The sequence below is a fragment of the Bacillus rossius genome, chromosome 2 (genome assembly GCF_032445375.1).
Source record: "Bacillus rossius redtenbacheri isolate Brsri chromosome 2, Brsri_v3, whole genome shotgun sequence".
In the NCBI taxonomy this organism is placed as follows: Eukaryota; Metazoa; Arthropoda; class Insecta; order Phasmatodea; family Bacillidae; genus Bacillus; species Bacillus rossius.
Window position 1 is genome coordinate 87,129,984 of NC_086331.1, and position 16,674 is coordinate 87,146,657.

The following is a 16,674-nucleotide window of genomic DNA, read 5'->3' on the forward strand; positions in this document are numbered from 1 at the left end:
TCTATTACAGTTAACTTTAAACCTAAGGTATATGCTTGTATTTTCCTAAATTTGGTTCAGCTCTTTGTTGTATACATATTAAAATAAGGATTGCTAAAGAAAGGTGTGTGAAATTAGATTTTATGAGACATCATTCCTGACATGCTTCCTTTCTATTTGGTTTCAGAACTGGTTCTAAGTGGATGTAAAGAAGTAATGTTGGATCCATTAGCAGAAGATACAGCTGACCTACTTTTTATGGATCAGCTGTTTGACAGTGTCAATGGGAGCTGTCATATTCCGATACAAGGTAAAACGTTACGATGCGCAGTGACAAAGACATCTCCACATGTGAACTTCTGGAATGAAGCCCTTCAGATTCTCTCATCTTTGGTTTTTGAATATCCATCCACCACCTTTTGTAACACACTGGATTGCGACACTGCAAGGGCTTAAATATTTGTGCAAAGAGCTGCATCAAGAATGCTTCAAGTATGTATGTACGAGAAATTTTAAGCAAGACCCATTGGAAATTTTTTTTGGTTGTATTCGAAGTAATGGTTTTCGGAATGTCAATCATACTTGTGCCACATTTACAAAAGCTTTTAAATCACTTCTTGTTACCAATTTTGTCTCTTCACATTCAGTTGGGGCGAACTGTGAAATTGATGAGTCTGATGGTGCTCTAGATACCGTATTGTCATTCATCTCAATGAATGAAACCGAAACTGCATCAGATGTTTGTTTGGAAACATCACAAGTTGGGCTATCAGAGGAAGAGTTTCATTTTCATGGTACTAAAAAAAATCTCATAATTCTAAACCAGCATGTGCCACCAACTCGTACATTAGTGGATATGTTGCAAAGAGGGTGTTCTTGGCTACACGTGACTGTGCACAATGCAAAGCTGAACTCATTTCGTGTACTGAAGAGGGTCATCATGATTTAATAATTGCTCGGCGCTATTCACTTAAAGCTCTGTGCTTGCCTAATACCAAATTTGTTCACTTCTGCAATAAGGTTAGCACTTGTGTGCAAGAAATTTTGCCCTTTTTTTTTGCAATAAGCTCAGTGTTTTGGCCTCATTACAGAACTGTGTCGAGAAAAGCGTTCAGGCATCATTTTCTTGTGTGGAGCATGATGTCAAGATGTTAACAATTAAGATTTTAGTTAAACTAAAGTTGCATGCTTGGCTTACTAGTGTAAACAAAATTTTGACTGGAAAGTTGTCTTTGCATGTTCGCTGCACAGACAGTATAAAAATTAAAGCACATGATCTTTACAAGAATAATATAAAAATAAGGGCAAAAAGTAGCTCATTGTAACTGTCCACAGTGTAAAAATTAAAGCCTATTTCTTCGCCCCAATTTATTAGCAAATTTTACAGACCCTATTTATTTTGTTATAAATATATTCCTTAAGAGCTTACTGTTTACACCAGTAAGCCAAGCATCTATCTTTAATGTGTTGTTTGTTTATGTGTGTATATGTATGTATATGTGTGTACATATATATGTATATAAGGTAACTAGAATTTGCAACAATTTGTTGCTTGTTAATAAAACAGGGACGGACACAAATGACTGAGTGCTTCCATTGTAGTACTATAGATGAAAGTTACAATGTTTTTGCAAATGGTAATTTAAAACAATGTTAATCTGAAAAAGATAACTAAATACCAAATTAACATTTAAATGAACACCATCTTTGCTACCTGCTATATTTGCTACTCATAATCACACAAAATAAAAATGAACGCTAGCTGGCATCATCACATAAAAACTCCCTGATTGAAACAAGGTGTGCTGTTTATCCACAATATTAATATTAAAAAAAAGTAGGTATGTTGGATTTTTAGTTCCAACAATGACTGCGAACATGTAAATAAGATATTAAATAAACAATTAACTTTTCAAAACTCAATTTATTTCTGCGCACAAACTATTTCGTAATAGCCAGTGTTAACATCATTCTTCACTCACAGTTCTTAATTTGTGTGTCTACAAAATAAAAACAGTATGATGAATTATTTACAAAGCTTTAGTGAAAGTTAATGTGATCATAAAAACTTATTTCCTTAATGGTAACAGTTGTATAAGAAGCTAGTATGGTTTGTATCGAGTGGGTAAATTTTTTTCTGGAGTGAGTTTTCATTGGTTGGTTTCAAAAAGTCGGAGGTTGCTGTGAATGCACTATCCATGCACAAATTAGTCTGTTTCACGTAATAATTCAGTGCAAACAAAAAAGATTACTTTCATACTGATAGTGACAGTATGACACTACCGTTTTAATTTTACGGAATTCATTATTTTGTTAGCTAAGTTGACCTAGGTATAATTGAATTGTATAATGTCATGCTGTTAGGACACATGTTTTGGAAAATGATTAAAAGTTCTACAATGAATACAATGGGTCATAATCAAAAGTTTTTCTTTTTATAAGTTAACCCAGTACAGAATGGAGAATTGTTATTAACATATTTCAATTTGAACAGTAAAATTTAGCCTGTTGTGTTTTCAGTCTGCCATTAATGTAAATGCATTGATTGAAAATAATTTTTACATTGCTAGTAAGGTTTACACATTTTGTACAACAAATTTCCCCTTTCTTAATGGTCCCATTTACATATAAGTATTAAAAAATTTATACAAAAGAAAATGTACGCACTTTTAGCAAGCATAGATAGTCATTGCATTTTTCCTGTGTCAGCTTTAGGTGTAGCACCTAAACTCTGCTCTGCTGTACATAGAAATTTAATAAAATAATAAAGGCTGATTGATGCTTGTGAAGCAATAATTAGTTTAATTGTAAACATATTTATAGTTGTATGTATGTTACTTTTCCAAAAATATTTTTGTAGCATTTTTTAATGGGTGTATGTGGTATTAGAAAAAGTAATTGTAAAGGCTCAAACACAAGCAAAATATTTCTCTTTAGTTATTGACTGCAATAATTCAGATATAAACATTTTGGTATCATTTCATGCAGTTTACAATGAAACTATCTGTTTCCCATTTATTTAGTAAACTTACTTAGTATCTCAACATAACTGGACATGGTAGAGAGTTGGGGGAAAAAAATGTTCTCATACTGTACTACAAAAACAGTGAGTAATCCATAAAACTGTAATTATTGGTAACAGCAAGCCAAACTTTAAACTTTAATTTGTGTATTGACATATTTAATACTAAACGAATAAGAGCACCAGTGATAACATTGACAGAGTATAAAGTCTGTGCATGCATACTTCAGTAACATTTGCATGATTGTGTATTTCATAATAGGAAAAGTAACATGACACTACAACAAAATCTAAAACAAAGGAATATAAAAATGTTCCATTAAGTATTGTGTCGCTTATGTAAGGTTCAGTTACCAGAGAACGGTAATTTTGTAATGTTTCTGGTAGTTTTTTGGCATGGGAGAAATATGCCGATGGTTTTAAGTGCTATGAATGTCATCTTAATTTTTTTCAGTTTTAATCCCAATACTGCAATACTTCTTGTCTAGCAATTCAACATTACTTTATTTTCATTTCAAAAGTTTTATTTGGAAAAATATTTTGTATTATCAGTACACAAATGTATTCTTGTGATTTTGTTATAAAAATGTTGGGTGTGAATTACTGAACAACTATACTGTTTTGTAACATACCTATTAGTATTGAAACAAATTAGTAGAATTGTTGCTAACTTAAAGATTGAATGTACAGTATGTACTAGTTCATAGTTTAAACTGTGATATTATAAATGAGAAACACCAAAAAATTTTATTAACACATACACGGCATTAAATCACAACATATACATGCAAACATTTTCAGTTGGTAAAAATAAAAAATAATATATACATTGGTACGTAGTTATAAAATCAATGAGGATTTAGTACATCTTTTTAAGTTGATATTATACAACTGAAAATTATTTTATGAAATCGTAAGCATGATATTAATACATTTTTGCTGGTTTTAAGTCAATTTTTGGAGAACTTATGTCGATAAACTATCACTGAAAAAAAGTAATTAGAAGTGATGGGAATTTACAGTGTAAATAATAACACAGAAATAAAACTGATATATCACCGAAATGAATGTTGATACACCTCATAACACCAATACAGCAGTTAATACAGCAAATAGTATAATAAAAGGCAAACTGATATCAATCCATAAAATTGAAATTGTTGTTCAAATGTTAAATTTAACGAGTTGTAACTAAACTAATGCATTTCATACTCATAATTACTTTAGCTAGCTTTTTGCGTAAAAATATGTACTCCTTGAATTAATGTGAATTTTAATCTTTGTTAGGTAAGTAAATGTCAGTGAGACTAAAATGAAATAGAATGATTAAATTTTAAGTTATATTTTTGGCAAATAAAAAATGTGTCTAATGAAAATCAACATAAAAAAATACCATTAAATATTGTCCTTATGTCTAGAGTGTCTAAAATTTGTAAGTGAAAATGACACGTAATTGCACTAAAAAAACACAATTATTTTACATGAGAAATTGTTAATTGAATTTAATTTCTTGTGTAAAAACACAAAACACCGAAGTGACTGTTTTTTGTAACGAAATCGGCATAAAAATAAAACAGCTTTTTCACATCTCTAGTAGTTAGCATTATGTAACATTATTGAATATGATATTCTTACAATGATATATGTGTCGAGTCTTTTTTGATGACTGCAGGATTGGAACAGTCGAAGCACCTTTAATAACATTATCATTAACAATTTGTTAATCCCAACTTTGAATTTGTGTACTTAGGTTAGTGTACAATGTTATGAGTGTTCACCTAACTTATTTAGGTACTATATTTTTTTGTGTGATAACATGCTACCTGTGTATAAAATAGCAAGACAGTAATGTTTAATGTTTTTTATTGAATTGTGTGTATTTGTATTGTCCTACATATGTGTTGACCATCAGTGATCAATAAATTATATTTCAGATTTGTGTATTTTTGGCATTGTAATTGGATCAAATTCTGATTCTGTTCCCTTTTCCTTGTGATAAACACAAATTATAAAGTAAAGTACAGTAGCACTCCGTATTTACACACACACCACTCCCTCCGATTTTACACATCCCTACATTTTATATCGCCTAAAAAAATAAAAAGACTAACTAAAAAAAACTATTTTTTGTCCCATTCAGTTTTTAAAATAAAAACTGCTCGCAAAGGAGCTTCAATTTTAACAAACATTTTATGCTCTGCTTATTTGGTGCTGTTTTTTATTAGTATAATAAAGGTAAATATATTATTAATTTTAATTTATATATATACACATACATATACATACACACACACACACTTTTTTTATAAAATAAAATTTCTTATCATGCTTTAAATTATATGTAATTTCATTTTTTATGTGATCTGACTGAAGTTATCAAGAGATTGTTTAATAAAGTGGTATTTAACAAGTGCATTGGTAGAACTTGTGTCAATATTTATTGTAAGTGAATTAGATTTCATGAAATAAAACATTTTTATGATGGTAACTTCTATGAAATTTGTCTGTGAAAATATATTAAAATATAACTGTTGTTGAATGAAAATAAAAATTAAGGGCAAAAGCAAGCATGGCCTGTTCACACTTAATTGTGGTGGAACTTTGAGTTCTTCTGTTGGTAATGTTTGGTCACTTTTAGCACCTTTTTGTGTTTATTAAAACATTTTAGTTTTGCAGGCAAATTGTAGTTCATTATTATTTTGTGCATTCTTTTACGGAATTTAAATTTCCCGCCGCAATTTAAATTCAAATGCCCGCCTTTTAAATTTTAGTTCAATTCACGGCCACAGCGGCGCTAGTGTAGCGTTTTATGGTTCCGATCTTATACACTTGAGTGAGCGTTCTATACCCTTATTACTGTTCTGTGGTCACGAGGCTGCGCGATGCGCACCCACAAAGTGCAACTCGCCCACGCGCGTCCTCCTTGCGAAGTCCTCCGAGGGGCAGGCCGGACATCTGACCCGCGAACGGGCTGTACCCGAGGCGGGCAGTGACAAATCATTGCGGCCTGAGTGGCCCCCCTGTGGCGGCACAGAACAGCCCGGGAGCGGGGTGCGCTGCCCCCCTCCTGGTTGTTGACCACGCCGCGAGGAAACACCCCCCCATCCCCTTCAAACAAAGATCAACCAAGGGGCAACAGCACTCGGTGCGGCGCAAGAGGTCAAACTGCCGACGACCGGACTGACTCCACTGTCCCCAGTTTCAGACCAACCACAACAGCGTGACCTCGGACGGATCCTGTGCCCTGGGCCCGTGCTGGGCCCTCCGGGGGCTCTGGCTAGCCAGTACATCTTCCCCTGCTATCTTGCACAAAATAAATTATAAATTATCTATATAAAAAAAAAACTTGCGACCTCCTTGGCGCGCAGGCACTCCTTCCTCGCACCCCATGCGCCTACCAGAACAACCAGCAACTGGCAACCACCCTCATTTCCATAAAAACACGCCAAACCTGAACGGACTCAACTGAACACCAGAGGTTATGGGCGGCATTCCGCGGCCTGGGACTCTTGGCGAGCCCCAGATCCGAACCACAAATGAGCTTCCGACCTGACGGCTCGCATTGGCTATGATGATGTAATCAGTCCGCGGCACATGTGTCGTAGACTGTGTTGTCAGCATGAGCACTGATCTGAGCCGAATTTCTTGTCTCTGTGAGTGTTCACCTACACCATGTCGTGTTACAGCACGGGTGATGTGTTTGACAGTATGCGCTGAATGGCAACCATGTGTCCAGAATCCCGGGTCGTGTTTTCGCCTTCCCGTGTTTGGACCGGTGTTCTCCGGAGCGGCGCTGCGGTGCCACGTGTGCCGTGCTTGCCCGGAGCCTGTCACGCACTCACGCAGCAAGCGCCAGCGCCCAGGAGCATGCACGTATAAGGCGCGTGTCGCGGGACAGGTGGTCCGCGCGTGACCCGGCGCCTTGCACAGACGGCGCGTCTGTGGCTGGCCGCCATACACGCCACGCCTGGGCGACCTTCCACTGTCGGCGTTGACGGTACGTCTTTATCTAACCGTATCTTGACAACACCTACTCCGGTTTCCACCTTGCATCTCGTCCAGAGGCCGTCAGTTAAAGACACTGTTAGAGCATTAACACTATTTTCATTTTAAACTTCAACAGGCAGGTTGATAAAAATACGTATGGGTTATCCAGGCAAATTGCAAAGTCGGTCAAAATGGACTCACCCGACGCTGTTAGAATCTGGGATGTATCGCCAGACGTCAGAATGATCCTCTCGCAGTGTGTCATGGAAGTCTGCTTGATAAATACGCATCGTTGGCGACCGTCCATCTGGACAGTCACCAGTTCGTCTTCGTGTATGGGAAATGTCACGTCCATCCAGTTGTGTACATCCCTAGCCAATGGCTTTCACGCAGAGCACGTTGACGCGTTTTGTAGGTGTGTGCACATCCACTTTAACAGGATTATACGGCGGTGTTTGTTAGGTAGGTAGATGTGTGCAGGCAGAGTCTAGCTGAAACAGTCTCTTCTCACGTATGTCGAACACACTCACATGTACACACGTCCACGTGCCTGTACTCCCAAGCCGGACTGTCAACCGAGCTATCAGTCACGATAACAGAATGAAAGAAATGTTAGAATATCAATTGCGTAATTTCAATATAAAAATATATTTTTTAAGGTTTAGATTATTTATTTTTTAGAATATTCACATTTATAAAATTTATTCCAGGATAGTTTAGTTTTTAAAAAATATTTATTTGGCACACCGATACGCTTGGTACGTCCCCTGATGTTCATGAAAGCTAATATATATAGGCTAATGACACCTCATGCGGTCGGCTATCCGGAAGAAGACTACGGCTCGTGGGCGCATGCGCTTTATAGACTTCATCATAAAGATCTGTCCTTGGTACGCGCGCAAATCTATCCGTTTCCGTTCTAAAATTTTACCCTAAATGAGCTTAAATAAGTATAACTTCTAAAATTAAAAAAAAAGTGTGTGCGTGAAATCCACGTGCGACAGAAGTGGAACTTCATGCTTATTAGGTGTAGAAAAAATAAATTATTAGTATTTTTTATTGAATAAGAGATAATAATTGAGAATAGTAAGAATACGGTATGATCTCCAATAAAAAAAAACTAAGGAGAAGACAAACACAAGTAGCGTTACGAGAATTCCGTAGCATCACTGCTGCGTCATTTCTACCTCACACCTGCCTTTTCCCCTTCCGACCGTCACAAATAGCTTATAGCATGCTACGCTACGAACCTTGCCGTCTTCCCATTCGACCGCTAGTGCATAAGTTGGAGTGGGGTCGCCGCTGACGCACTCTTCTCCTCTACCGGTTCCCCCACCACGTATCTAACTTTTCCCCTCATGCGATCGGAATTTTCGTAACGCTCGAAAATTGTACCCCCTCAGCCAAGAAGTTTCACTTCAAAACAAAAGATATCAAGTATTTTTTTAAGACTTAGGATAAGAGGTTTTCTTAACTTCGCAATAATATGTTTTCGTTATTCAGAGAACGTTTCCACTATTGGGATTTCAGGCACTATCGCATCACAGACGTATCATACAATCACTAAAATGTATAAGCATCACGGAAGGACCCAGCTTATAAATTTGGGTGGGACACAATTTTTGGGGAGGGGTGTTGGGGGGGGGGGGGAAGCGGATGGCCAAATCGCTTTAGGGGGTAGGTATGGAACAGTTCCCAGTTAAATAGAGAGCTATAAATTTAAAAAAAGTTATATCTCTCTAAGCTATTTAAAAAATGTCTGAGGTATTTAAATTTTCTTTATATTTTAAATTATCTTAAATTATTATTAATTACGATGGTTATTTTGTGAGGGGGGAGAGATAAATTGCCCCTATCGCCTCTTCCATGGTACTGCCACTGACAAGCATGAAAAATGGCGTAAAACGAGGCAGTTTTCATGTTTTGATGTAAATTAAGAAACTCAGATGTCACAAAAATCTTTACAGTTGAAAGATTTGCGAGTAATATAGTTGAGCACGTGCTGGACAGGTTCCACGGTGTTAACTTGGGAAACACGATGCATTAAGCTCGGTTATTGAATTTGTCACCATACTGTCAGAAGTTGACCCTGGATCTTTAATTTTGGAATGCACTTCTAAAATTTTATACAATTATTCGAAGTGGTGAATAATGGAGAATTTTTAACAGTTTGCCAATGAAATTTCACTAATTTGCAGTAGTTTCCATAGGTTCATGTTTAGATTGCAGGCCAACTTTCACTGGCAGATTCAAGCGTGGTTTTACAACAGCTGTCCTTACAACAATACTGTCCTTGAGTCTCCATATATGTGAGGAAACACCCACGTAGTAATAAAAACAGGTACTCGTCTACGAGCCAAAATAGAGAAGTATGATGTATTAATCACCTAGTACGCAACACTATATCCTGACATCAGCAGTTGTCAATTAAATAAATCACAATTATTATGCCGAGGCGTGCGAATCGTCATCGATATCTGTCGAGTCGAACTATACTATAAAAGCGTCTAGATAGCAATACCTTCGTGCGCAACATAGGTTTCCCAAACAGTTATTATTACCAACACGTCACAAAAATTTATGAAATATAAAGGGACCCAATTATTTCAATTAAATAATTTCACGGCAGTAAAACATTTTGCAGTGGAGGTACTCGTCTACGAGCCAAATAGAGAAGTATGATGTCTTAATCACCTAGTGCGCAACACTATATCCTGACATCAAAGCAGTTGTCAATTAAATAAATCACAATTATTATGCCGAGGCGTGCGAATCGTCATCGATATCTGTCGAGTCGAACTGTACTATAAAAGCGTCTAGATAGCAATACCTTCGTGCGCAACATAGGTTTCCCAAACAGTTATTATTACCAACATGTCACAAAAATTTATGAAATGTAAAAGGACCCAATTATTTCAATTAAATAATTTCACGGCAGTAAAACATTTTGCAGTGGTTTTATAATTTTGTTTAAGCATTCATTATACCGACGTTTAGTATTCCGTCTTAAATACTTTCTATGTGATTAGCAATAAACCAGTTGTTGAGCTTCAACTCAAATACGTATGCCGGCCTTGAAAAGCAATTAGACCCTGGGTCGTATAGATGTTTCCAACTTATTTTTTTCCGTTATGAACGTGCAACCGAAGCCTGTTGGCCGGATTCAGACTCAATCTGTATACTTATGTTATATGTCCTGGGTGATTATACATCTCATACGTTTTGTATCCCAACTCTAGGCAAATTTCAGTTTTTTTTTCTACACGTTAGGCATTATTCAATATCACACCCATCCTCAATTTATTAAAATTACAAACGATTACAATGAAGAACGTTGTGTTTGACCATTTAAAAACTGCTTTATTAGTATGAAGATTGTTTTGCCATTGGACAAAATTGCTGCTTTATTAACTGAATCATCGAATAGCTTGGCATGGTCTAGAATAAAGTACGAAACTATTTGTAGCTGTAAATTTAGATGAAAATATTATTTTTCAAACTATTTCGGGTTCGTTCCAACAAATCTGATCACTAAAAACATTGTACCCTTTATGGTTTTCAGCTAGAACACGCGTAAGGCAGGCTATGTTAAAGGTGAACGGTGTGCAAATTATGATGGGGATGACTGCTAAAAGTTTATTCCAAAAGTTTCAGTTAGATGGAACCCATTATAGATGTTTTATTCAATCCACCGATTTATCCAGTGTGGCTACATATTAATATTTTACCAAAAAATAAATTATTATAAACCGCCTTAGACTAGCTCATAAATAAATAACATCCAATCCGGCAGCTAATTTTATGCAATACTGACTACAAAAATAAAGATTTCTTAAGGACACTTACCTTTATATCAGTCTCGGTTCCTTCATAGTGGTTCAAATCATGCTCTCCTATCCTCACGTACATTGTTGTTCGAAAGCAATGAGCTGCAGTCAGGACCCACTTCGGTGCAATTAGAGTTCCTCCGCAATACACGTCCTAGAAAACGATTGCTGTCTATGTTAAATATTTTCATAAATTGTTGTAAGTGAATCGGTTGGGCAGTTTAAAATATGTTATGAGTTTTAAATTATTTTTCATGGTTTAATTATTACTACTAATAAGTTATTTTGAAATATGACCTTAAATATTTTTAAATCATATATTTTTAGTTTAGTTAAGTGTTTTGCGAACATATTTTTTATTACAGGTTTAGTATCTTGTAAATAGTTTTTGTAAAATATGTATGTAATTCATATACATCCGCGTTTCAAAAAGTAAATTATTGATATACTAGCATTCCGTTTTCTTAAACACTTGTTGTTTTGATAATTATAAATTTTTGGTTGGGCACTGTGTTACAGATTGATTAGAACTTTGTAAATCGATTTGGCAAAATTTGTAATGTCTTTTATATCCATCCGCTTTTCAAAACTCATTTTAAAACAATTTTTAAGTTAAAGGCAATGATGACTTGGCTATGATTTAACTCTTTTAATATTAATTGGTTAACAGACTTTTAATGTGTAAAATATTATATTTAACAAACATTATTAGAAAGTAGTTTGAAAATTATATTATTAACACAAATTAAGATAAAGGTGATAAAAAAAACAATTTATAATTATATTAACTTCTCCTCAATCATGCACCTTGATCGAGAGGTTAATACGTTAGACTAACAACTACATAATATCTTGAGTTCGTTTCTCCGCCATTTCACTCAGTTGAAAATAAGATATAGTTTGATTATTAAAATTCGCTTACATGTACGAGAGACCTTAGACGCTCAACAGTGCAATAATAACAAGAATGTGGGTTTGGTGGTTCAGAAAAATTAATTATAAAATAATTGAATAATTAATTTTTCATATTTATGATTCTTATAATTTTTTTATCTGGTCACATTTTAAATTTTTTATTTACTTTTTCATTATACCTTTATATTCTACTTATAAACATTTCTTAATACCTGAAAAATTATTGTCTTGAGGTTTTGACAAAAATTGTAACGGCCATAATGTTCTTTACCAATCTCAGTAAATCTTTAATTTCATTTACAGAGATCGAATGTTTTAATATCAAATAAACATTTATTCTAAAATTTAAAAATATATTTACTTACATTTTTTCAAACAAAATTCATATCGTTACAAATACCAGCTCCTCAATTTTTTTTTAACTTTGTATAAAATAACGTAAAAATAAAAAATAATGATAAAGAGAAAAAGAGTAAAAATAAATACAGCGGTAAATATGGCACATGTGCTTAAACTGAGAAAGAATATGAAAATTATAGCTCATAAAAATATAAGGGAATTCAGTTTTGCTGCTTTTTTTTAATATTTAAAAATATTTACTTACAACTACTTTTAATAAAAAAAATATTAAATATATTTGAAAAAATTTGTTATTTGAAGTTTTTCTGTATAAAAAAATAAACAATCTTGTATAGTGGAACTTTTAGGGTATTCATATTATACATATTTACATAGAACATTTATTCTGTCCACTGCATTTCACTGTTAGTTAGTAATATAATGCACATAGTAAGAAAACAATTTTTTTTAAGTTTACGAACACTACTTTATCTTAAATCTTATGTGTATTATTATGTTATTTATTGTTCATTAAAAATTGTTTTTATTTTGTCGATAGTGTCCATCCCGTTATGTTTATCACTTAGTTCTCTGTTTAGATGTTAATATTCTCCCCTTTGTAATACGTTTTGTAGACGTTTTTGTAGTCATTTTCATTGTAAACAGAATTAAATAATTTTGTAATAATATTTTTAATCATTATTTTAAATTATAAATTTACTAAATGCATGTATAATTGAATTCTTCTTTGTTCTAGGATTTTAAATCAGTAGTACATGTTGGTTCCACCGGGGACAGGTCACGGCTGTGGTGCCGTGGTGACGACAGCCATCTTGGATTGCGACGTCTCGGCAGCCATATAGAATGATCTTGAATTCGACTATTAACCTTGACATTCTAAATTTTGCCAAAAAATTGACCAAAAAGACTCATAAATGGTCGAAAAGGACAAAAAAAAATTTAGTCATAACTGAGCAAAGTTTTAAGTTTTTAAGAAAAAATTTCAGCCAAAAAAAAAAAAAATTGAACTTCCCTTCCTGAGGGAATAATTCCCTTTTCGAGGAAAATATTCCCTTTTCGAGGGAAAATGTGCCATGTCAGAAAATGTCTTGAAAATTCCTAAAAGCGGCTTAAATCTCCCATTGAAAAGCCGCACTAAGCTGCTTAGGTCATGACCCTGACAATTAAGATATTTAGATGGCCACCATTTTTGATTACGGTGTCACAGCCACCATCTTGGCAAACCGTGATTATTAACATAGAAAATTGAAAAAGTTAAATTATTTGATAAATATTATTAAATTACAAATTTAATAAAATTTTAATACTAAAACTACTTTCATTGGTTCGAACATGGTGAGAGAAAGAAATTGTTACGGGGTCCTTCCTCCACGGAGGCTACCTGAATACTGAACCCCACCACTTCTGTCAAGGCAGAAATTATGACTTCTTGGCGGCCATCTTGGGTCGACCATTTTAATTTCGTCTGCTAGAGTTTTCTGGATTATTTTGTTTAATTTAAGGAATAATATCTTCACCGTCAGCAATTGCCACCATAATTATTTTCAATACTTGCTACTAGCAAGGCTAGTGCACACATCATCTGCTAGAGAGTGCTACACTTCGGATACACTTGGTTTATACGCCTGACATTGGACATGGCCTGGTAATGTGGTTCGGATACGGCTTGACTATACGCTTGACATTGGACATAGCCTGGCCTCATGAATCGGAGATGATAATTCTATATGTTTGTCGTAGGACATGACCTGTTCGTCAGGTATAACCAGAATCTAAATATAAGTCCTCTTGGTTCAGTTACACTTGACCTTTATCTACGCCTGACATTTTACATGACTTGGTTGAAAGGAATGCCGACTACAGAAATGCTGATGGCGACAGAAATCCCGATGGCAACGAGGCTGAGATCTCCAGAGATCTCAGTTGAAGGTGTACCATTGTCACGGACAGCACAACGGTAGACTTTAATTTGTGTAATGTCATCAGCAGCAGCTGGTGGTGTTCCATCAATCAACTGTACGTACTGTGACAACAAAAAAACTTGAAATTTCGCGAGTATGTAATACAATATTTTAATAATAACTCCAAACTTGTTAAATATAAGTACAATAGGTGTTGTAGCCAGTTTATATGCTATGGAAGATTTAAAGACACACCAGGAATTGCGACGTACTGGTTGCGCACTCATCGGGATCAAAATCTACCTTCTGTGGCAAGATGCCTGTACACATGTTCAGTACGAGACATAATGAAACATATCACTGTCCTTTTAACAAAACTTAAAACTCTAAACTGTGTAAAAAAAAAAGTGGTAATCAACTGTTATTTGGAGCTACCCTGAAAACACATGCCAAGGCATGGTTCGCACTCTAAGATGACTGTAGAAATATATAAACTCTAGAAATTTGCTTGTTTTTGTTCGTATAGAATTTACATATTACAAATTTGTTTGTGTTAATGTTTTGTTTTTAATCTCGAACCTTTTACTTGTATAGTATATTTTATAGGCTAAAATTGACATTTTGGCATCGACAAAGGATCGAACTAAGGATAGAAATCTATCGAATCAATCGGTAAATTAGTAGATGATATTTTATGATTTTTGGAATTTGTTCCAGAATTCCTTCGTTGATGATTACAGATTTATCAACATTGCAGCCTAGATGACCATGGTGGTTTCCATGGTAGTAAATATTACTGCATTGTTGTGGTTAAAAATTAAATCAATATGGCGGCAGCATTCACTAGCAGATGTGTGTACTACATGACACTAGCAATTCTGGTATCGAATATTGAAAACAATATGGCGGCAGCACTCTCTAGCACTGCTAGTAGCAAGTACTGAAAATAATTATGGTGGCAATTGCTGGCGATAATGCTATTACTCCTTAAATTAAAAAAATTCCAGCAAACTCTAGAATAAAAAATTAAAATTGCCAGTCCAAGATGGCTGCCAAGACTGCTTAATGTAGAAATAATATGTGACTTGAGGTAAGCGGTGAGGTTTTCTGCATTCAGGTAGACTCTGTGGAGGAAGGACCCCATAACAGTAGATGGATATAGCCGATTCTGGGACAGGCGCAGGATCCAGGATCCGGCGGCCATCTTGGATGACGTCATCGGCGGCCATCTTGGACTCAAAAATTCCCTAAAATTCCTTAAAAATGACTCAAAATGACTCAAAAATTCCCGTTTCGAGGGAAAATTAGGATTTCGAAAACCTCAAAAGTCGTTTTGCCTTAGAAAAAACCCAAAATCCTAAAAGCGGCTTAATAATCCTTTGAGCTAGCCACTCAATTAATAAAATTTTAATAAAAATATGAGTCCTCGGTTCGAACCCGGCGAGTGCAAAAATAAAAATGACGTCCGATCCTTCCCTCTTGGTGGCTGCTGGCAGACTGACTCCCACCACTTTGTTCATAGTATATTTATCGTCAGGTAGTATGATGTCATGTCCGCCATCTTGTCTTCGATGCTGGAAGCCATCATCATTGTATCGTCGGCGAGAGTACGCTGACACCATGTTAGTTTAGTTCTTATCCGCTAGAGTGCAGTAATAATTTATAACTGTGACACCAGCTATCTTGAAATTTGGCCGCCATCTTGGAATCGTGTAATTATTTAGCTAGAAATTCGGGAAAAAATCCATAATTCATTAAATAAATCACTCATTAATTTACATATTGATTCGATCAGTTCCTGTCCTTGGTTCGATACTCGATCGATGCAATAATGTTTAATTTTATGTAAAAAAATAATAATTTCAATAAACCATGTTCAAAATTCTTAAAGAGGCTTAAAATACTCTACTACCATCATCTTATAAGCCATCATGTCCGCCATCTTGGAAATTCGTAATTTCAATGCTAGAAATTCAGGAAAAAGTTCAAAACTCATTAAATAAATTTTTCAACCAATAAAATGATTAATTAGATCGACTTAGGTCCTTGGTACGATTCTGGATGCTGAAGAAAAAATAAATATAACAATTTAACATAATAGTGACAGGTTCGTAAATAAAACATCGCAAATTCTTTCACAAAATAAATTTTATTACAAAATCTATATTTTACTACAGGATCACTTGCGAAAGCCCTGCATAGGCGTGAAATGACTAATTCTTAGCTCCAATCGGTTTATACTAGACAGAGACCAAACGGAACCTTTACAGACATAATCCTCCTCTTCTTGACAGAGTTTCTGGATACCGTTTTTAACAGTTTGCTTCACATCGTCAGAACTGTAAATTACTGCAGCCGATGTCTTGAATGCACACTTCCTCACTTCGTCTTCGAATGGATACGGCTTTCCATATATACAGTCCAACCACAAGTTATATTTTGATGGACCGTTTGTTGCTACATCATCAGTAAGCTGATTGATTATATCCTCTCTGATATCATCAAGAAAATTACAAATGTCTTTTGACTCACCTAACGTATTTAGATAATAGTAATCTTTCAATTTTCCACGAAATGCAGACTGCGCCAAGTAGAACCCATTATAATTCACTAGTAATGCACCGAACACAGTATTAGGTTTATTTTCATGTCCAGACGTTATAGCAATCGGTTGCTGCACATT

The 16,674-nt window shown here is 34.9% G+C and overlaps 1 protein-coding gene across 1 annotated transcript in view; it reads right to left on the bottom strand.

Annotated features, from left to right (window-relative positions):
• The window catches only part of LOC134528918 (trypsin-3-like), a 57,123-nt gene that overhangs the window by 23,980 nt on the left and 16,469 nt on the right, over positions 1-16,674 (bottom strand). The window contains exon 3 of the mRNA XM_063362585.1: positions 10,835-10,969. Coding sequence (XP_063218655.1) covers positions 10,835-10,969 — 135 coding nt within the window. The remainder of the gene's footprint in view (positions 1-10,834; positions 10,970-16,674) is intronic.